Source organism: Callospermophilus lateralis, chromosome 8, assembly GCF_048772815.1.
Source record: "Callospermophilus lateralis isolate mCalLat2 chromosome 8, mCalLat2.hap1, whole genome shotgun sequence".
NCBI classification, from domain to species: Eukaryota; Metazoa; Chordata; class Mammalia; order Rodentia; family Sciuridae; genus Callospermophilus; species Callospermophilus lateralis.
This window is the reverse complement of record NC_135312.1, coordinates 36,816,704-36,840,766: the sequence shown is the minus strand read 5'-3', so window position 1 is coordinate 36,840,766 and position 24,063 is coordinate 36,816,704. Positions and strand designations below refer to the sequence as shown.

At 34.3% G+C, this 24,063-nt stretch overlaps 1 protein-coding gene across 2 annotated transcripts in view; it reads right to left on the bottom strand.

Moving 5' to 3' along the window:
• Gabrb1 (gamma-aminobutyric acid type A receptor subunit beta1) overlaps positions 1–24,063 on the bottom strand; it is a 374,830-nt gene that overhangs the window by 75,605 nt on the left and 275,162 nt on the right. For both annotated transcript variants that reach the window (XM_076864701.2, XM_076864702.2), the window contains exon 5: positions 10,268–10,350. In XM_076864701.2, coding sequence (XP_076720816.1) covers positions 10,268–10,350 — 83 coding nt within the window. The remainder of the gene's footprint in view (positions 1–10,267; positions 10,351–24,063) is intronic.

Below are 24,063 nucleotides of genomic sequence, written 5' to 3'. Positions count from 1 at the left end.
TGCCCATGGCTTTCTCTCCTGAGAACGTAATCACCCTCCCACAGCATCATTATATAAATTTATGTCTCATTGATCAAATTTACATCTCTCTCTCTCTCTCTCTCTCTCTCTCTCTCACACACACACACACACAGACACACCCCTTCATTTAAAATACAGTAGTAGCCTATAACAGCTTCTTATTACGTGGATTGAATATTCACTTGAAGCACAGAATCCAAGGTGACAAGGTCCATCACATCTATTTCAAGGCATGCACTTTTGAATAAGGAAAATTGGAAGCGTCTCTTAGAGTACCTAAGTACTTTTGATAATTTCCATGATTTTTTCCTTTGAAAATCATGCTATTTTCTGTTCTTTGTTGTACTTTCTTCTCTTATTTCTACGATTCCATTCTGCTTCCCATTTAGAGAACTGGGTCTACTAGAGGAGATTAAAAAGAGAGAGGAGCAAAAAAATCAGAGCATAGAGGCCTTAAAACAGTGACTTTCAAACTTGGCTGCTTACTGAAATTACCAGGGAAGCATGAAATGCTCACACCAGGACCCATCTTCCACAAATTCTGATACTATCCGTCTGTAGTGAAGTGATGGGTTCAATTATCTTTAAAACTCCTTTTTAACATTTTTGATCTTAAGAAAAAAGCAATTTAACTGTGGACATTGACATCAAAGTGAAAACTAAAGTATTTACACGGTTTCATGGTTCCCATGTAGATATGGTTGACAGAAAATTTCAAGTCAAGACCCCTCGTGAGAATATGTCCATTTCTATGGCTATAGATATTCATGTGTGACCACTCTGAGCAATGAATGATTTTAAAACAACAGGAACATCGCAGTTGTCAGACTCCTCAGCATTATACTGATTGGGGAAGAGTATCTGTAGCTATGTAGAAGAGAAAGAATCTCTGATCACTGTGTGATCTGGTAAAATAAGGGATGTTCTTAAAATATATCATTATTCAATTTATGTGGCCAGAATGTCATAAGATAAAAGCCATTTTAAGAACTGAACTGGGATGAGTTCAACTGAGAGAAGGACCGATTAAAATTTGCTTTGTTCTCAGATATCTGCTTTGTGCCTTGATAGAACCTAAAACCCACCCAGCTCAGATAGTGGTGAAGCTAGAGGAAAGGAACTCATGAGAATGGTACGCAGAAGCAGTTTTATTAAGCAGCTATAATATAGGGCTAAATCTTAGACTCACAGGTCAGACTGTCAGAGTTCAAGTCCCACTCTGACTACCACAATTTTGTGACTACCTTGTTGCTTTGATTTCCTTTTTGTGAGGAGAATTCAGTGGGAAATTTTTGTAAGGCACCTGCCCTATAAATATATAATTATTTTTATCATCAAGCTATTATTATCATCAAGTTTGGATCCCAAATGAATAAAAGCCGGTAGTTTAGCAAGGATGTCTTGTTCTAGAAGATCAGAGTTTCACTATAAAATACCTTTAATTATGTGATTAATACCTACAACTTTTAAATAAAATAATAAACCTTATTTTGTACTTCCTTTCAGGAAGTCAGTAGCAAGATGGTTATGTACCAAAAATATCAAGAAGAAACTTCTAGAACCTTAAATCTGTTAATTAGAGATATCTTTACCAGTTTATTCTCCATGCATGGAAAATAAACTGTCTATAGGGTAGAAGTGAGCAGCTATAAGGCTAACTTTGCAGTCAGATTGATTGCAAAACTAATTTTCATAAAAGGAACTCCATTCTCCCACTGGCTTTTATTTTATAACTTAAAAAAGATCAGAGACTTTGTAGAGGGAGTACTTCTTCACAGTTTCAAAGAAGCAGGCTGGAAAAAGGAATAAATTAATTCAGAAAACATTCTCTTCCTCCCTACACCCACCCCTCTGGCTCATCAAAAAGCTACAGGCACTAAAATTCATTAACATTTCTATGAACATAAATTTGAAATATTCATTTTCATTAAGTAGTCTACTGAATATGGCAAAATCAAATTTATCTAAGGAGATATCCAATGCTGCTAATTTCCTTGACAATGGGGACATAAAGCAAGGGAAGCCATGAATCATTCATGAAGTTCAATTTACTTCTGTTATTTTTGGTGGTTAGCAACCATGAATAGAAAGTGTGCAGCATGTTGTAGATGCTATTTTTAAATTATTTCAGATCAGAATTAATGATCTGGCAGGCAGCAATAAAGTAAGAATGGTTCAAAGGCTTTTGCTAGTAATTGTCCTATATTTCATATTTTGTGAGTATTTATATGTTCATGTATTCATAACTTTTTTCTATATTCAACGTTCCTTTATAAATCAGAATCATTTGAGAACCAACATTTTAGGCAGACAAAGTAATCTGCTAGTGATGTAACTAAATTGAATGAACTCCACAAGAGTTTTTTGGGGGCTGAAAGAAACCTTGAAGGTTATAAAATTAAACTAATCTCTCACTGAGGTAAGACTTCTGATTAATTGGCGTATCCCAATAGGAAGGGAAGTTCTTTCTTAAGCGGGGACACATTTCTTGAATGGGCGCTGCTACTCATTTGAAATCATTTCTTTTACATTCTAAATCTACCTCTCTGAAACTTGTGCCCACTGTCTGGTTGCTGCTGAATCCCCAGTACTCACTTACACAGAGAACCATGGGGTTACCCCTTAAGACACATTAGCAGAACTGAACTAAACATGTTCAAATCCAGTGCTCTGGGTGTGATGGTTCATTGTGCATGTCAACATGACTGGGCCACAAGGTAACTGGGATATTTGGTCAAACATTATTCTGGGTATTTCAGTGGGATTGTTTTGGATGACATTTGGTTGCCACCTTAACTTGATGGACCTCATCCAACTAAGTGAAGGTCTGAATAGAGAAAAAGACTGGTGCTCCTCTATATAAGAGAGAATTCCTCCTGCCTATGTTCAAATTGGAACTTCTGCATTTTTAGGGCAGTTGGACTCAAATTGAAACACTGGCTTTTCCTGGGACTTGAGTTTGGTGAGCTTTGGACTGGAATTACCTCATCAGCTATAATTGGTCTTAAGTCTTTGGACTGAGACTCAAACTATACTACGGACTCTTCAGTTTGCTGACTCACCTTGTGGATCTTGGGATTTGTCAGTCTCCAAAATTGCATGAGCCACTCACAATCTTTCTTTCTTTCTTCACATCCCCCTACCCCAGCCCCCACTTATTGGCTATAGGGTTCTTAGTGTTCTGCTACCCTGGAAAACCTATACTAATGCACCGAACATCTCCAAACATAAGGTTTCTCTTTTATATCATAGTGGTTAAAATATTCAAAAATGGAAGTTCTGACTCCTAAATTTTCTTTCCCAGATATCTCCATTTCTTCCCTCTGTGTAAAGTCATCTTACATGGCCTTAGAAACTGGATACAGTTCTTCAGATGTGGCCATATAAGAGCAGGCTTATAGACGTATTCTTATCTTCTGTCTGGACACTGTACTTACTGTGATTTTATTTCCAGGTGCTATTATAGCACATTACATAATAAAATGTATTATTTCAATTCTGTAAACCTTACTGTTGGAAGCTGTGTGTGAATTATGAGTTTGTTTGAGCCATCATAAGGCAGGGAGGTTGCTTTTCTGAGAACTCCTGGGTAAAATTCAAGAAAAGCCCAGATCATGCTGGCGCCCTGCCTTAGCTCACAGCTCTAAGTTCAAATGTAGCCACTTGGCATAACCTGCCAAGCCCCAGACAACTTGTTTTCACCATTTCATCCTATTTTCCTGAAGAAGGTTCTCACTGATTCCCTTTGATGTGTTTCATTATCAATAAAGCATTTGAGGGCTTTTACCTTAGTGCAGATCAGACCCATCAGGTCTCTTCCACCTGTCAATGCCCGTACTTTGAATAATATATTTCTCATCTTTTGTGTTTATTTCTTAATATTACTTAATGGTTACCTATTCCCTCCCCACGCAGGACGTGATGGAGACTTTACAATTTTCTACATTTAGGTGAAGCTGTTTTTTTAGGCAGATACATTATTTTTATCACCTACTATTTTTATGGACAAGAAAACAATTCTATTTTGAAAATAATCAGAAATGACTACTACTGGAAATTCTGTATGTATGTTGAGACTACTCAAATGTTTAAATTAAAAGATGACAATATTATGAGTCTAAGAGACAGATTGGTTGGATGGTTCATTAAATTTAATACATTAAGACAATGCCTACATTGAAAGTCATCAGGTTATTTTTACAAGAAACAAGTATAAAAATAACCAGATTTCACTGAATTTTGTCTTTGATAACTTGGTTCAAGTTCAGGTAGGAAGCACATAGATAATTAATGACTTATGATAAGGCAAAAATAATTCATAGTGTTTCAAGATGTTTATCAGTCTACCGAGTAATTAAAATGCTAGGTTTTTCTCTATCTGGCTCTTGGTTGACACATTTACTTGAGTTTTGAGATACTCTTAAAGCATGAATATAAACTTGTATATTTGAAAGGGTATTTTTATTGCAAGTAAAAACTCTGTACTTTAAATATTATCTGAAAAGCTAAAACTATGCTCATCTTCTAAAATTCACAAGAGTGGAAAAAATTTGGAGCTAAGAAATTTAACATACATTCATGCCACAAATACTTATAATCAGATGCTAGGCTAAGATTTAAGTATTGGGCAGTGAACAAAGCAATAATCTCTTTCCTCCCAGAGCTTATAATCTATAGGTGAAGAAGCAGTAAATATGGAAAAAAAGCCCCATAAAGTATGAAGTGTTACATGAACATCTTAGTCCATTGGGCTGATATACAAAATGCCATCAACTGGATAGCTTACAAACGACAGGCATATACTTTTCACAGTTCTGAAGGCTGAGAAGTCCAAGCAAAGTACTGTAGCTGGCAAGGGCCAAATTTCTCTTTCACATGTGGTGTCTTTGGGTTATGTAGTAGAAGGGAAAAGGCAGCCCTCTATGGCCTCTTTTATAAGAGCAATAACCCCATTAATAAAACATCCACCCAAAGTACCAGCTTCTTATCATATCACACTAGTGATTATGTTTCAACATACAGATTTTGAAGGACACAATCATAGATCATGAATCCCAAATAAATAGGGCACATAGAAACAGTAACTAGGGCTTTCTAACCAGACTTGAGTGACCAGGAAAGCTTCTGAAGAATGAGTTGGGAAACGCCTAAATGATTAAATTGGGAGAAAGCATCCTGACCTGAAGCAATGGAAGCAACAAGATGGTAATATCATAAGGTAAGAACTGAAATTGTGAACCAGGCTGGGTGGTGCATGCCTAAAATCCCAGCGACTTAGGAGGCTGAGTCAGGAAGATCACAAATTTGAGGCTAGTCTTGGCAATTACTTAGTGTCTCAGTAATTTAGTGAAATCTTGTCTCTGGAGGTTCCAAAAAAAGGCCTGGGGATTCAGTGGTAAAGTACGGTGGGGGATGGGGCAAAAACAGAGAGAGACAGAGAGAGAGAGAGAGCGCGAGCGAGAGAGAATGCAAACATGAGAGCACTAAACCTACAAGAAAGAAAGGAGTCCTTGGTGTTGAAGCTCAGTGTAATTTTTAAAAAGTTGGGGAGAATGATTACAGATGAGATTGAAGATATTGAGGTAAGTCACAAAAGCTTAAAAGTCAAATTAAGAAGCCTGGACAGTTTTCTCAGTGAAATGAGAAGGCTGAATCTTTTTAAAAACAGCAGCGATATGACCCAATTGGCATGTTATGGAGGCCACTCTGGTATCCAGGTTGGGTTGGAGGCAGTCAAGAGTGAAAGCATGAGGAGTAATAAAGAGATGATAAAGAGACTGCCACAATGATTCCGGTGTGAAGTAATGGCAATGTGGTGTGCATTGGTGGCAGCAGTGTCGGAGAGAAATGGAAGGTCTTGTTAAATATATCTAAGGTACTTGACAATGGATTGGAGGAAAGGATTGTGAGTGAGAGGGAGGTGTGAGTAATTAGTCCTCAGACTTTGATTGGGTAGGAGATTAAGGAGACCAGATAAGAAAAAATGGGAGGATGAACCCTAGAATTAAATTTTGAACAAATTAAGATGACTATAAATCATCAAAATAGATATACTAGGAAGAGGGCTACATATACCCTCTAAGTCCAGGACTTGGAGGAGATTTGAGCTGGGAGATAAAAATCTGAGAGTCACTGGAACAAAGATGGAAAGAAAGCAGGCCCTTTGTGATCTTCTGAGAAATGTTATATTGGAGGTAGGAGGGTAGGTAGGTTTGTTCCAAATTGCAGTAAATTGAGAAGTTGAGGCTTTAGACAATAGACATAAATCATTCTTTCAAGTAGTTTGGAAAAAAAGAAAGTAGGGGCATTAAGGGAAGTTCAGGGATAGTGTTTTATGATGAGAAGAGTTTTCAGCTTTTTATAGGCTATGAAAAAAGGTAAGTAGAAAGGGCAAGATTGGGAATCTGAGATGATTAGGGGTGAGATAATTGGGTTCAGATTATCCCTTTTCAGAGGAAGAAGAAAGAAATGATATCCTGATCACTGAGGGCAGGAACAGTCTATGAAAAGAATTGAAATGCAAGGGTTAGTTAACTCAGTCTGGTGAACAAGGAGGTTTAGAAGAAGATGAATGAGAACACAGAGATTTCAAACTTGAACTGGCTTCGACATTTTTTTGAGGGTAGTGAGAGGTCACACCCGCCTGCTGAAAATGAGCAGGTAAGATCAGGGTAAAGATTTTCCTCAATTTGTGCAGCAGAAAATGGAAAAAGACACCTTATTCCTCCAAGATTGTTGTCCTAGGCCCTGTCCACATCTCCATGAGGCCTGTGGTTATCCAACCTTTCCATGATAGCTTTATTGATTTCAAATTCCAAATCTTCTTTATACAAAATTCTTTGATTGATTTTTCTATATGCCATTAACTCATTTTATAGCATCCCAGGGCTATGAAGCTATTAATCTGCTCCAAGTTCAAGTAAATTTTCAATTTAACAAGGGTTTATGGCCTTTCCAATTTTCCTTGATTAGATGACATTAAAGATAAGCAAAACATCTTTAATTTGTCTCAAAGGACCCATTGAAGGAAAACATTTCCCCAGCCTTGGATGGGAAGAGCATACCAACTAGTATATTTTGTAATATAGGCAAAATTTCCACTCCACTGGTCACAAAAAAGTGTAATTGGTTCAATCTTGTATCAGTGGAATGTCTACTTTATCATTCTTATTTCTCAACCAGCACTAAAGCCTCTGATTTGTAATTGCTTTTAAGCTCAGTTATAGTCTTGGTACATTGTCAACTCAGGGAAAGCTGTTCCAAATGACACCTTTCTTTGTGAAATGTTAAAATGGATGAACAAACAATTCAGTATTTATTAATACTTAGCACTATGTTGTGTACTTAGATACTTAGGGAAGAAACAAATAAAGCTCATGTGGACTCCTTAACATTGACAATGTTGCTTAAAGCTGTTTCTTTATACTGGTTTACCTGTTGTTAAGAAGGCATATAAGGCTTTTTTTTTTTTTTTAAGAGAAATGGCAATGGAGTCAATGCCTGCTTGCTTTCTGAGTCAATAGCTCCCTTCTTTCTGCAGCTATACTTATTTGACCCTTGACCTAAAATTTAAGATTCTGCTTCCTATTTTGGGGTCTATTTTGACTGTTGTCAGGAGTAATTTGGGGAAGTACAGTCCAGTCCTTAGTGATTCAGTGTTACCAACTTAGCTGAGAGTGTTTCCAATTCTAGGTACTGAGGCTATGTTCCCTTGCTCATGTGTTGATTGCAGGATTCTGTGATGGAGAGTAGAGCACTTGGGTTTGAATTCCCAAGCTACCACTATCCTTGCCCTGTGGTGGCCTGGGTAAGTTATTTTATCTTTCAGAATTTCAGATCCATCCTTTCTCAAATGTTGTTAGAATACTTTTTTTTTTTTTTTTTTTTTAACTGAGGTTTTGTATGATGACTTACTTCAGTTTGGCAAATTGAAGGCAGATCCATGTTTTCTTCCCCTCCTCCTGAAGTTTCTGCTTTCATAAAATCTTCATTACACAAATTCTTTCAGGCATGGGTTTCTGCTTTGCTTTATATAAGCCTATCTAGGGACTGGTGTTCTATGACCTGCTGCAGGATCAACTCGATCTAGCATCTGTATGCACTCAGGCATCTTAGCTGACTTTAGAATCCCAGTGATTATGTTCCTTCCTCTGTCTATGTAACTGATTGCCTGTTATCAAATGCCTTAATGATTGTCATATTCCTGGGTCTGACACCAAGTTTTATGATTATTTTGTACTATTTGACTGTCTGGCCTTCTTCAATTCTTGCTCCATGAAAATTTTGTTTAATTTTTATTTCATTTATAGATTTGGTTTTGGTCATATATGATAAGTGAACTTAAAAGTCATCTATTTTCTAATATGAATAAAAAATTTCTTCCATTAAATTTTGGTAAAAATACACCAGTGAAATCATCAGGGATTGGTGATTTTTTTAATAAGGTGATTACTTATGGATTCAGTTTCTTTAGTAAATATGGGGTGTTCAGATTATCTTTGTGTATGTGTGACCTTTAGTAGTTTTTTTCAAAGATATTTGCTCATTTCAAGCATTGTGTAGAGGGCAGGGGATATGGCTCAGTAGCAGAGTGCTTGCTTAGCATGCACAAAGACTTGGATTCAATCTCCAGTATTGCAAAAACAGAAAAATAAGCTTTCTCCTTCTGGAAAAAAAAAGAAAGAAAATTTGCTAACTTGGAAAAAAAATGTTAACCTATAACAGTAGGAAAACTCAGTATTTGTTATAAATAAAATATGAAATGTGGGAGAAAATGCTGATAATTTCAATATTTATAATTTAAAACATAGAATCAATTTAAGTACATATCAAAGTTCATTGTTTCTTGAAGTAAATGAAAGCCATAGATCTTAGAATTTTAAGTAGTTAGGTCCCAATTCTATATGGCATAAGCCAAAGTAAAAAAAGAAAAAAATCACAAGTCAATGGAAGAGCAGAAGGACAGAAGAACCTACATGCCCAAGTAACCTGTGGTTTATCCGTCTTTTGTATCACAGTTACAAAAGTAAAAGCTTAATTGCTGAACTACAGATCTGCTTTATTTATAAAATATCATTAACCATCAGTTAATGAATGATTTTATGGTTTGAATTTGATCATCTTTGGCATTTAAACCCCAAATCACCATTGATACTCTCATTATTAACACCTTTCTGTATTCACGGCCTTCTTTATGTAGTGAGCTTTAAAGGTAGGCTATTAATTAAATAATAGTTCATGAATTTTCTTGTTTACTCCAGAGATAATAGAACAATCTCTATGTCTAAATTTAGAGCTATTTATATAGAAATATCTTCATTTCTATACTTTTTCTTTTAAGAAACTGGAAAATTAAAGGTATTGCTCAATATTTAGTCACATTCTAGGGAAACACATTTGTTTTCAATAAGACTGTAGGGTCAATTGGATTTTTTTCCCATTTTCCCTTGCCTTCTTGATGTTTAGATTTAGAAAGAATTTAATGGTCTAAATACACCATCTGTTTCTCACATCACATTAAGTAATATAGTAATAGCCTGAATTTTCTATTGCAACTTTCTGCACCTCTCAGAACAAAGAAGTGGTCTATCTCTAGTATTCACAATTAGAGGGCTCAAATGCCTATAGGTTGATGGCTGAGAAATAATGGTAAGACTGTCAATCAGAATTAAATCTTGGCAATTAAAATATTCGTATTATTAGGAAATTGATCAATAAAAAACAGTCCTAGAAGACAATCCAAAATCTTGACCTCAAAAATAGTTAAGTTTTTGACCCAAGTATAATCCTCATAAGGTATCATTTATCATCTTATTTGTTTCATAAATAAAGAGATCTTTTGCATCAAACTCTACCACAAACTTTATGGAAAAGACAATTTAGAATCCTTTACAACTTAAAACATTTGCACAGAGTCTTCATTTGAAATGTCTTCCTCTATTATTAATGTAGCTTGGCTATTGGAAAGCTGTGGAAGAAATTCCACTCTAAGAAGGAAAAAGCATGAGTTTATAAATTATTGAGCTAAAATAAGTGGACTTTCCCTAGGTGTCCTAAACACAATGTCATTGATACTACCGTTGAACCACAAATATAAGGGAAAATATCCTAGACTCTAAATCCCTCAAAAAGTTGGCAGAAGTTTGCAGCTAAAAACATTCTAGCCCCAGTGAACTCAGTGAAAGATTGAATTAAATTGGGTCAAGCAAACATCTCTTTTTCTCATTCCATTGTGCAAGTAACTCACAACTTTCAATCTCCAGGGTGCAGTTTTGTTCATCCAGAGGGTATCTTCGAAGATCCATCATACATGCGGCAGTAGTTGTGATCCTGCCAGAGTAAGAGAGGAAAAAGACATCAGAAAAGTGCTAATATTTCCTCCACAGCCTTCCCAGTCCCCAGTCATGTTTACCAAGTGGCAGAAACAAAGCGCAAAACGTTTGTGAGATCATAAGAGACTACTGTGAACAATTATACATCAACAAACTGGATAGCCTAGATGGGATAAATAGCAATAAATAAATTCATAGAAATATATACACTGCCAAGGCTGTTTCAAGAAGAAATAAAGTTTGAACATTACAAGGAGATTAAATTAGTAATCAAAACCTTCAAGAAAGAAAAGCCCAGAAGCAGATGACCTCATGGGTGTTTTATCATACATTCAAATAAGAATTAATAGAAGAGGGAACTCTTCAACACTCATTTTTTTAACATATTTTAATTGGTGCTTTATAGTTGTACATAAAGGTGGGATTTGTGGTTACTTATTGATACATGCACAATAACAATATATGTAACAATATAATTTGACCAATATCATTTCCTAGTATTTCCCTCTTTTCTTTCCTCCTCTCCCTGGTCCTTAAGTTTGATTTATTTCACTTAGTTCTATCAATTTTTCCTGCCTTTGACATAATTCCGTTCATCTTCATGTGTATATGTATACCACATTTTATTCATTATATACCAATTATATACCAATATATACCACATTTTCTTATCCACTCAACCATCAATGAACACCTAGACCAGTTCCATAGTTTGGCTATTGTGAATTGTGCTGCTATAAACACAGGTATACATGTATCACTAAGTATGATTCCTTTAATTCTTTAGGATAAATCATGTGCTGGTTCCATTCCTAGTCTTTTGGGAAACCTCCACACTGATTTCCATAGTGGTTGTACTCATTTATACATTTCAACAGTATAAAAGTGTTCCTTTTTCTCCTTATTCTCTCCAGAATTTATTATTATTTGTATTCTTGATAACTGCCATTCTCACTAGAGTGAAATAAAATCTCAACATAGTTTTGATTTGCAGTTCCCTTATTAGTAATGATGTTGAAGATTTTTCCATATATTTGTTGGCTATTTGTATTTTTTCTTCCAAGAAGTCTGTTTAGTTCATTTGCCCCTTTATTAATTTTTTTTGGTATAAATCTTTTATATATATTCTAGATATTAACCCTGTGTCAGAAAAGTAGCTAGCAAAGATTTTTTTCCCCCATTTTGTAGATCCTCTCTTCATATTCTTAATTATTTTATTTGCTACATTGAAGCTTTTAAATTTGATGTCATTTCATTTATTAACTCTTGGCATTACTTCCTGAGTTTCATGGGTACTACTGAGAAAGTCATTGCCCATGACTGTATACTGGAGTGTCGACCCTATGTTTTCTTCTAGAAATTGTGTAGTTTCTGGTCTAATTCCTAAGTCTTTGTTCCATAATTTTTGTTCAGGGTGAGATAGGGTCTAGTCTCATTTTTTTATGTACAAATAACCAGTTTTCCTAGCACTATTGGTTTAAAAGGATGTTTTTTTTGTTTGTTTGTTTTTTTGAGTGTATGTTTTTAGCACCTTTGTTAAGGATCAGATGACTGTAGAAGTGTGGTTTGTATATTTGGTGCCATTGCTGTATGTGTGTGTTTTAATGCCTGTGCCATGAAATTTTTGTTACTATAGCTCTGTAGAATAATTTGAAGTAATGTATTGTGATATCTCCAACATTGTTTTTTTTTTTTTTGTTGTTGTTTGTTTGTTTATTTTTTTGGCTTAGAATTGCTTTTGCTATTCTGGATCTTTTATTCTTACAAATAAATTTTAGAAATGTTTCTTCTTGTTCTGTGAAGAATGTCATTGATATTCTGATAGGGATTACATTGAATCTGCAAATCACTTTTGGTATTTTGGTAGTATGGCCATTTTAACAATCTTAATTCTGCCTAACCAAGAACATGAGCAATATTTCCATCTTCTAAAGGTCTTCTTCAATTTCTTCCTTCAATGTTCTGTAGTTTTCATTGTAGAAGTCTTTCACCTCCTTGGCTAGATTTATTCCTAGGTATTTTATTTTATTTCTTTTTTGAGGTTATTGTGAATGGAATTGTTGTCCTAATTTCTTTCTCTGTAGATTCATTATTGGAATAGCAAAACTATTGATTTTTGTATGCTGATGTTTTTTGTATGTTGATTTTTTTAATGTGCTATTTTGCTGAATTTGTTTATTAGTGCTAGTAATCTTTTGAATCTTCTAAGTATAGGATCATATCATCCATAAAGAGTATTAATTTGACTTCTTCCTTTTCTATTTTTCCTCTTTTATTTCCTTCTCTTACCTAGTGACTCTTGGAAGAATTTCTAGTATTATATGGAGTAGGAGTGGTGAGAGTGTACATCCTTGTCTTGTTTCAGATTTTAAAGGAAATGCTTTCAGTTCTTCCCTATTCACTATGATGTTGGTTTCGGGTTTGTCATATATAGTCTTTACAATGTTGAGGTAAGTTTCTTCTATCCCCATTTCTTTAGTGCTTTTTTTTTTTATCATGAGTGGGTGCTGCATTTTGTTGAAGATTTACTCTGCATCCATTTCGATGATTATGTGATTTTATAATTCTATTTATGTGATGGATTACATTTACTTATTTGTGTATGCTAAACTGTCTTTGCATCCCTGAGAAAAACCAACTTGGTCACCATGTCTAATCTTCTTAAGATTTTCTGCATCTTATTTCATCAGGGATATTTTCTGTAGTTTTCTTTCCTTGATGTGTCTTTATCTGGTTTCTAAGACTTATTTTATGAGGCCAGCATCACCCTGATTCCAAAGTTAGGCAAATAGAATACAAGGAAAAGCAACAATGACAACAGCAATAAGCAAAACAAAACAACACCCCCACCCCGCCCAATAACCCACTAAAGGCCAATATCCCTGATGAATAGACACACAAACCTTAATACATTACTGAAAAGCTGAACTCAAGAGCATATTAAAAGGATTGTACACTGACTAAGTGGAATTTATTCCTAGGATGCACATATGGATACAAAGCAATCAGCAGAAGCTGAGGTAAAAACAAAAAACCCAAGCCAACGGAAAAGAGGTTAAGGGAAAAATCAATTAACATGATACATCCTATTAACAAAATAAATGTTGGTTAACCATCTCAGTAGATGCAGAGAAATGGAAAGCTTTTCCTATAAGATCTGGAACAAGGCAAGGACACCCAACCTCACCACTGCTGTTCACTAGTAGTCACAGTCAGAGCAATCAGGCAAGAAAAGGAAATCAGACATCCAAATCAGAAGGAAATAAGCATAACTATCAGTTTGCAGATGGCATGATCATATCCATAGAAAACCCTGAAGACTCTACCAAAAAATTGTTGAAATTAGCAAGTGAATTCAGTAAATTTTCAGGATACAAAATTAATATGAAAAAAATCAGTGGTGTTTCTACACATCAACAACTATATCTCTGAAAGGGAAATTAAGAAAATTTGTACATTTACCTTAGCAATAACAAGGTGTTTAGGAATTGACTTAACTAAAGAGAAGGAAAACCTTTACATTGCAAATAATAAAATATTAATGAAGGAAATTTAAAAAGACAAGCAAATGGGAAGACATCCCATATAATAGACTTAGAAGAATTAATATTGTCAAAAATGTCTATCTCACCCAAAACAATTTCTAGGTTCAATGCAATTTCTATCAAAATCCAATTGCATTTTTGTACAAAAATAAATAGAAGAAAAAAATCATAAAATTATTATAGAATCAAAAAAGACCCCAAATAAGTGAAGGAATTTTGAAAAAGATCAAAGTTGTTGTACTTTATATTCTTATCAATAGTGTACAAAGCTTTTCTTTTCACTATATCCTAAACAAAATTGAACTTTTTTTTCTTTTTTGTAATAATCATCTTAACAAGAATGAGATAATATTTCATTGTGGTTTTGATAAATTAGAAATGTTGAGGACCTTTTTCATATGCTTGTTGACCATCTTTATATTTTCTTTTAAGAAATGTCTATTTAAGTCCTTGGCCCATTTTATTTGTATTTTGGCATTGAGTTATATGAGTTTTTAAAATATTTTGAGTATTGACCTCTTATCATATATAAAGTTTGCAGGAATTTTCTCCCATTCCATAGGTTGCCTTTACATTTTACTGATGTTTCCCTTTGCTATGCAGAGCTTTTTAATTGGATGTTATCTCACCTGCCTATTTGTGCTTTTATTTTATTTTGGTGTCAAACATCACTGCCAAGGCCAATGCCATAGTGATTTCTCCTGTGTTTTCCACTGGAAATTGTAATGTTTCAATTTTTAAGTTAATTCTTTAATCCATTTTGAGATGAGTTGTGAATAGGAGCCAAATTTCAATTTTTTTTTCCTCATGGATATCCAGTTCTTTAAACACCATTTGTTGAAGAGACTATCCTTTCCCTCTTTGTGTTCTTGGCATCCTGTTCAAGATCAGTTGATGATAAATTATAAATATATGATTTTATTTCTGGGTTCTCCTACTGTTTCGTTGGTTTATGTATCTGTTTTCATGCCATAACTGTAATGTTTTGATTATTACAGGTTTGCATTATAATTTGAAGTCAGGAAGTAGGATATCTTTAGCTTTCGTCTCAAGACCCATTGATTGTGAAGATAGCTCTGAGTTTTTCATATATAATTTTTATTATATTGAGGTAAGTTCCTTTTGTGCATATTTTGTTGAGAGGCTTCATCATAAAGAGATATCAAATTTTGTCAAATGATTTTTTTCTGCATCTTCTGAGATCATCACATAGCTTCTGTCCTTCATTCCATTAATGTGGTATATTGCAATGCTTAATTTGTGTATGTTGAACCAATCTGGGATCCTAGGAATAAATTCATAGTGTAGGATTCTTTTAGTATGCAGTTGAATTTAGTTTGTTAGTACTTTATTGAGAATTATATCAAATTCATAATTAATGTAATTAATTCACTATCCATTAATAACCATATGTCAATGATACCAAGATAAAGCTGTGTAAAAAAAATCTTGTGATTAAAGATTTTGAAGATAGCCATCTTGGGTTGAGGCTTAGCTTTTTTTTCTCACTTATGTTGTGTTCTTGTGTGGTTAAATTATAACCAGGAGGCTCAGTGTCTTCATCAATCAAACACCTACTATTTAGGATTGCTCTCTGGATTAAGAGTTGATGTGTGCAAAGCTCAGCCCAGTGCCCTGTACTTAGTAGAGGTTCCCTAAATGATGGCCATTATTACAATTATTATTATCTCATGGCACTTTATGTGTTTACTAGATACTTGCAATGTCTCTGCCAATATTTGCAGAATAAATGAATGGGAAGAATCTATATTATGCATCAAAGCTTACCTTTCTCTCCTGCCATAACATAATACAACAACAATGAAACCAGCTTCCTGTGATTTATGATGTCTCACATTCCCTACTATTAGAGAGATCTCTTAGATTAATATCTGAAGCCCTAGTCCACTTATGTTCAGCAGGTAGTTCATAATCAGGGAAGAAACACTGTCTTAGAATCAGAGTCTACACAATATTTGTCAGTTCCTGTAGAGCTGATACACTTATGCAAAACTCTGGGATCTTGACTGTAGATATCCTACCTCAACTTCCATTATCTCCCCATTTTCTCTTACTTGAGATGTTTTCCTGGTGTGTAGAGTCTGAAAATAACTGAAATTCATATGACTCATACACTCTTACAAATTTTTGATACCACTGTGGAATTAAAATAGTATTTTTTAAAATTAAGTGAGCCTCCCCTACAATCATAATTTAAAGAATTCAAAATATCAAAATTTAATAACTAGTTTTATTTCTACCTTAATTCTTAGCAGTTACTTCTAAAATTTTCTAGAAATACTTTATGGGAATAGAAGCATAGTTATGTCTTCTATTTTTATGAGTAGGAGTTCACTCTGAAATAATAATATAGTGTAGTAAATACATATAAATCAGTATAATAGTTTATTATCATTATGAAGTATTATGTGCCTTATATATTTGTATGTGCTGTAATTTCACCTGGCTGGTAGCACAGTAGGTTTGTTTATAGCGGCATCACCATGAACATGTGAGCAATGTGTTGTGATCATTGGCTATGATGTTAGAACCACTTCAGTTCACTAAGCAATAGGGAGTTTCCAGCTCCTTTGTAATCTCATGGAATCACGATCATGTGTCAGATCCCTTACTGACCAAACTTTATGTGGCACATGGCATATAAACACCACATATACATATGCATATTCTTTAATTATACATCAGAGCCATTGCAGTTCTGAGGCTGCCAAGGTGAGTTATTGATGTGGTCATTTATTTTAACTCAATAGAAAGATAGGTAACTTTTTAAAGACATTATTAGGAAAAAACCTTAGACTTTTCCAATTTTTCTTTGACTTTCTTTACCAAATAAAAGTTCACATTTGTACATTACTTTTGAATTCTTTCTTAGGCAAGCATTGGTCAATTTAATTGAATTTATTTGAGTGTTAGGTGGGAACACAGGAGTTTTTAAAGTTAAAATTTTTTCCCAAAGTGTTTTGCAAAAAATTTGAAGACTAATTGCATTCCAGAATTTACACATAAATGGATTTAACTGTATTGCTTCCTTTTTCCTGTTTCCATGAACATATGGGTTGCTTATTTCAAATTTATTCACTTAACAATAAATACATCAAGAATATCATTTGTTGTCTGAAAATGAAATTCTACAATATAACTTTTATAGTTAGTATAGTATTTCAACACTTTAGATGAAATGACACAATAAATATTTTAAAATACTTTTAAATTTTTCTGTCTACTATATTCTTTTTTAAATGGCTGTTGATGGGTAAAGGAATTGTGAGAATGTAAACATTCCCTGGGAATTACTAATGTGTGGCTAACCCCATGATCCTGTGATTATATAATGCTTCTAAATCAGGGATAAGTTTGCTTTTAGAGGACACTGACAATGTCTGCATTTAAAATTTTTTATGCTAGGGCTGGAGTTTGATACTGGAATTAGTGTATGGAGGCCAGAAATGTCACTAAAAATCACATAACACACAGGAGAGTCCCCAAGAACAAAAAGTTATCTCTTCCAAATTATCAGTGGTGCTAAAGTTAAAAAACCCTACTACAATGGTGCTTTTCAAACATTTTTCCTCTGTGGAATCCTTCAATAAAATGAAGCTTTATAGGCAACCTCAATATACAAAGTACAAATGAAAAAAACATATTTGTTGATATAAAATTACCTTAGAAATTCAAATGTTGTATCTATTTCAGTGGGCACACAAATTTGAAAGTCAGGACTATTTATATTAAATACTATGTTCTTACCTATTAGCACCAATTTATTTTTGTGTGTTTTATTTTATTTACATACTGTTGAGAAAATCCTAACAAATTGTAAAGTACTTATTGCTTTTAAAAATCTTATATGACCAAAAATGGGCTACCCTGAATTGAGGAAAACAACAACAATGACAAAAACAAAAAACAAAAAAAAAACCAAAACAGAATTCCAACACTTGTGCCAAGGAACCACCTTACATCAATGAATCTTTATACATAGTTCAAGGGCATTCATGGGTAATTGGCACTTAATGTCAGATTAGAAAGAAGCTTTACTTGGTGCTCCACATACCATAAGTTAACCTGATAGCAAAGTTAATATTATATTGGTTCTGAATGTATTACTATGTGCATAGGGATTATTAAAATGTGTTTGCTTCCCATTTTAGTCTAATTATAATATTTTAAAATGAAATTAAAATCAGGTATTTGTGGAACCATTAAAGAGCTTTAGGGTTCATTGAGGATTTTATTTGTGTCCCTCTGGTCAGCATATGCCACTTAATTTACATTTTCAGACACACACATGTCATCTGGTTATTTAACCACTTCATATCAAAATAAGGACATGCATTAAAATCTTATACCAAATCATTTGTTCATAAATTGGGAGGCTCTGGAGTTTTAATAAAGCAATTTGCACAGTTAAAAAAGCATTATCAAAAAGATAAATAAGTAAATATCTCATATATACGGTTATTATAGTTATGAGTAATTTAAAAACTCCAAAATTATAAAAAATACCATAATTACTGTTGTAATCTATTATGATCAATCCACTCAGCAACCAATAGGTATAAGCCATACAATTGATTATCACTATGGGAAGCTTTACATTTTACCAAAGGTTGGCCATGACTTGGTATTTTTCCAACCTTTTTTGCCTTGGTATTGTCTGTTCCCAAATCCCATTAGGATAACAAAGAGAATTGAGGAATCACACAACTCAGCAAGGGAAGGACTCCAGAGCTCCAAGAACTTGAAAAACAAGTTTCTTGGGATCTGTCTGTTCCAAATTTCCAATGTCCAAGAAGATTTCATTGGACTAATGTAGGTGCAAACACTCCCAAGATTATTTATCAAGGGTTGGAGGAAAGCAACAAAAATACAAATACAGTCACCAGATAACCCTCAAGGTCTCTGAGAAGGAAGAGATCACTGAGACTCAGACAGAGACCCTTATACAAGCAAGTACTAATAAATCTGTGTTTGAATTTACACAACAAAGAGTTGGACTCTGATGATTTCAGAGTTTGGTATTTCTAGATTTTGTAATGCTGTGGTTAATTGAGTTGTGTGCATGAGCTCTTTGTAGGAAAAATAATTGCTCAGCAAGAATTCTCAGATCATCAACAAAAGGAAGGATGTTCCTAGATAGGGTTCTATTTGGCTCTTCTCTCTTCTGGGTAAGAAGGAACAACTGCAACACGATTGCTTCTTGTGTTTTTAGTTGTTCTCCTTTCCTAATGATTGCCCAGCAGTGTTATTCACCTTGATAATTAATTACCACATCTACACAGGAATGTACTCATGGGGCTGATGCAGGCTGATAATCATCAATCTTTTGTGGAGTTAAAGGTGCCAAAGATCATGAAACTGGATGGGTTGAGAGCTTTAATACTGAATTATTTTTTAACTGTTTCTAACTTTTCACACTCATGGTATTCATTCCATATGTGCAAAAATCTGATTATGGGCAGATAACAAATTCAAGTAAACTATGTTACAGGCAAAAACATTAAGTAACTGTTATAAAGACAGCTTTCTCAGAGGTAGATTCATGACAGTATAACATTCATCCTTCTTCTTTCAAAAACATTTAGAGTGGCTTATTATAATCCAATTTGTTGACATTTCAAAGGTTAAGTCAGAACACTATAATGGGCTGTTAGTTAGATCCATGGTCCCATGATACTTTGGAATGAACAGAAATAATGTTGTTGTAGCATTCATTTATTAAGTTTTATGCTGCATGGTTGCTGACCTTAAGAGTCACTGGAGTTGCAAATCATATATACTTAATATCTGAAGGCAACATGATTCTCATTGTTGACAAAACACAATCCAGGAATCCTAGCTCAAAAGTAGCTTAGTGGCTAAGAGGCTGAGACAGGAGAATCATGAGTTCAAAGCCAGTCTCGGCAAGAGTGAGGTGTTAGGCAACTCAGTGAGTCCCTATCTCTAAATAAAATACAAAACAGGGCTTCGGATGTGGCTCAGTGATCAAGTGCCCTTGAATTCAATCCCTGGTACAAAAAAAAAAAGTAGCTTAAAATCTGAGTACACATATATACACAGAGAAATACACATGTGTGCACAAAAACACACATGGGCAAAGCACATTTTAAAATAAGAATGGGAACTTAAATAAATGAGCAAATTTTTTATAGTTGAAATTTTCTGATAACCTCTAATTTTATAAAGATGAGTTCCCAAATTTTAAACCTGATCTCTGTGTAGTTTTATACCCTAATAAGATCTGTGTGAAAAGCATATGAGAAATATCAGGGGTAGGGATGGAAAGGTTGTAAGTACTGAGCCCTATTTATAACCCTAAGATTGGTGAGATAGGAGCAGTTAAAAGAGTAAAGTGTTTGAGGCATGGTCTATGGCTTGCTTGTCCTCCAGCATGCATCCTTAATCCATGTTTGGTATACCACCCAAAAAAAATGATGAAACAATGTGTAGAGGCTAGCCTAACTCATGACTAATGAGCTTTTATATATTTTTTTCAGATAATACTTACTAAGTGTTCACTGAAATAGGTGGAAAATAACATATATTATCTTCATAGTTCACTATGGCAATCTGTTTAGAAAAATACCTTGGTATTTGAAGGAAATCCTATGGGCACAAGTTAGGAGTGATTAGAAAACAAAAGGAGATAAACTGCTGTATTAAATTTAAGAATAATTAAGGCTTGGAGAAGCAAATGTTAGGATAGGAAAAAAAAACTTAAGAACAGCCACTTATGATATTATATTTTAAGATTTTTGCTGTCCCTTTCCCTATTCACCTAAATCAAGCCTTACAAATAGCAAGTATGCATCTGCAAGCGTGTGCATGCGCAAATGTATATGTGTAAGTATATATATATATATATATCACACACTTAAATGTTTTATTTTTATACTTGGAATGAAAAAGGACTGAATTCTACATCTTGATAGCATTCACAGAATATTCTATAAATATCATGTAATAAACTAATTCACAGCAAGCAGTCCTTGAAAACCAGAGATGGTCAAGTCACAAAGCCCTTTGGGGAGACTTAGCCTTCTTGGGAAAGGTGGTAGACTTGTGTAGATGAAGGACTGTGGGTTGAACTACTCTTTCCTGGACTATTCTTTCCTACTCTTGCCTGCTAAGGAGGCAGAGTGGCTTGAGCATATACCATCTGAGAGTCCTGTGTGATGGCCCTGTGCTAAGTACTTTATAAACTATATTAGTATCTTATTGCTGATGTGACAAATTACACACATTTAGTGGCTTAAAACAACACAAATTTATTCTTTTACTATGCTAGAGGTCAGAAGTCCTAAAAAGTGTTGGCTGTCTGTGTTCCTTTTGGAGACTTTAAGAAAGGATAGATTTCCTTGTCTTTTCTTTTGCATTCCTGGGTTGCAGATCCATCCTAAAGCACGTAACTCTACCTCTGCTGCTGTTCTTCTCTTCACTGACTCTCCAGCTTTCCTTTTATAAGGATTCTGAGATCCCATTTGGCCTGCCCAAATAATTGAAGATCATCTCCTATTCTTGAAATTCTTAATAATATTTGTAGTCTTTCTTGCTATATGAGGCAATATATTCCTAGGCCCAGAGAATTGTGAGTTGGACTTTTTTAGGGACATTGTTCTGACTACTTCATGTGAATTGTTTAATGTATTACTCATAATAGCCTTATCATGTCAATGCCATTTTTACCCCAATATCAAAGATGAGGAAGCTGACACCTAATGGTGTTTAGAAATGTTTCCAAGTTTAAATGGTCTTTAAATGGTAATGCCAGAATTTAAGTTCAGATATGCTGGACTCAAGAGCAAAGGTCTCTCCAATTACTATGTTAAGCCAGATGAGTAATGTTATGATTTTTGAGTACAATGTGGAATAATTAAATCATATTAACATATCTAATTATATATATAACATATTTAATTAATATATATTATATATAATTAATATACATAACATATCTAATTAAATCATATTAACATATCTAATTAACATATCTATCTCCTCAAATACTTATCATTTTATTCCTTCAAGAGTGCTTCACATTTACTCTCTTCATGATTTTGAAATACACATTATCACTTACTATAATCCCCAATAGAATAAACAACCCTAATTTCTTATAGAACCACACAGACCAGCACTTAACCAAAGCAATCATGAGCAAAAAGAACAAAGCTGGAAGCATCGTACTAACTTGATTTCAAACTGTGCTGATTAGTAATAGTGATAAAACAGCATTCTGCTACCGTGAAGGTAGACTGATTGCCCAATGAAACAGAACTGATCATCAACTGGTTTTCAACATATAATCAAACATACGTGTTAGGAAAAGGATAGAATCTTCAATAAGTGGTCCTGGGAAAACTGTATCTCCAGATGCAGAAGAATAAAATCAGACCTTTATCTCACACTATTTATTATTTTTTTGATTCCTAGTTTCAGTTTGTTTTTGTTTTTGTATGAGGCATTGAATCCAGAGATGTTTAACCATTAAGACATTTCCCCAGCCTTTTATTTTTATTTTTTATTTTGAGAAAGGGTCTTGCTAAGTTGCTGAGGCTGGCTTTGAGCTTGTGATTCTCTTGCCTCAGCTTCCTGAGCCACTGGCATTATAGGCATGTGCCACCATGCCCAGCTTCTGTTTTCTTTTCGCCTTCTGTTTTGTAGACCCAGTGTTGAATGTTAATAACTCTTTCTCAGTGCAGTCCTAGACAGTCATTTTCAGATGATTAGCTACATGCCAAATACTGTGTAAATAGGCTCGTTAATGTTCATTTCTTTTGGTCAGAGTAGTTCATGAACCACTTTGTAAATATGAAAAGCAGTTGATAAATCAGAATGGGGGATGAGGGTGGACCACAAAGGTAATAATAGGGCAACAGTAATTACAGATGGGTGTGAAGAATCCAGTTCCAGTTCTACTCATGTTTTACCTGTATATTCAATTGAGTTCAAGACAGACTATGTGTCCCAAATCATATCATTATATTTATGTATTTGTGGAGTGTAAGAGCACTCGTTAATTTTTCTCTGACATTTAATATTTCCTGGTAACCAATTTGCTGAAATATGTTTTAGGGAGAAGAAAACTAAGGCAATCTCCTCCAAATCAGAGCATCGTTATTCTCACTATTTTGATTATCAAGAATTTCTACAGTGGACGAACTATGAGGAAATAAAACAATAGCAAGCTCTAGAATAATGAGAAGGGACCTAGATACTGATGTAAAAGTAAAAATAAAAACAAAATCCAAAGAAAACATTTACTTGGAATGCAATGACAGGACATGATAATCAGTAAGTTCAGGATAGTTTTAAAAAGGACTCAGAATTATAAGGTAAAGCAAAGACTTCCTCAATAAGACTCCTAAAGTGCAAGAAGTAAAATTAAGAATCAATAAATGGAATGGGATCAAACTAAAAAGCTTCTTCACAGAAAAGGAAACAATCAATAATGTGAATGGAGAGCCTAGGGAATGGGAGAATATCTTTACCATATGCACATCAGATAGATCATTAATCTCCAGGAAATACAAAGAACTCAAAAAACTTAACTTCATAAAAACAAATAACCCAATCAATAAATGGGCAAAAGAACTAAACAGGCACTTCACAGAATAAGAAAAATGAATGGTAAAAAAATACAAAAAAATGTTTAACATCTCTAGCTATTAGAGAAATACAAATTAAAACTACATTTAGATTCTATCTCACTCCAGTCAGAATGGCCATCATCAAGAATACAAGTAACAAAATGTTGGCGAGGATGTGGGGAAGAAGGTACAAAATTATGCTCCTACATTGCTGGTGGGACTGCAAATTGGGGCAACCACTCTGGAAAGCAGTATGGAGATTCCCTATAAAACACCATTTGACCCAGTTATCCCACTTCTTCGTTTTACCCAGAAGACTTAAAGTCAGCGTATTATAGTGATACAGCTACATCAACGTTTCTAGCAGCTCAATTCACAATAGCCAAGCTATGGAACCAACCTAGGTGCCCTTCAACAGATGAATGGATAAAGGAAATGTGGTATATATACACAATGGAATATTAATCAGCTTTTAAGAAGAATGAAATTTTGGCATTTGCTGGTAAATGCATGCAACTGGGAGAAATTCATGCTAAGTGAGATAAGCCAGACTCC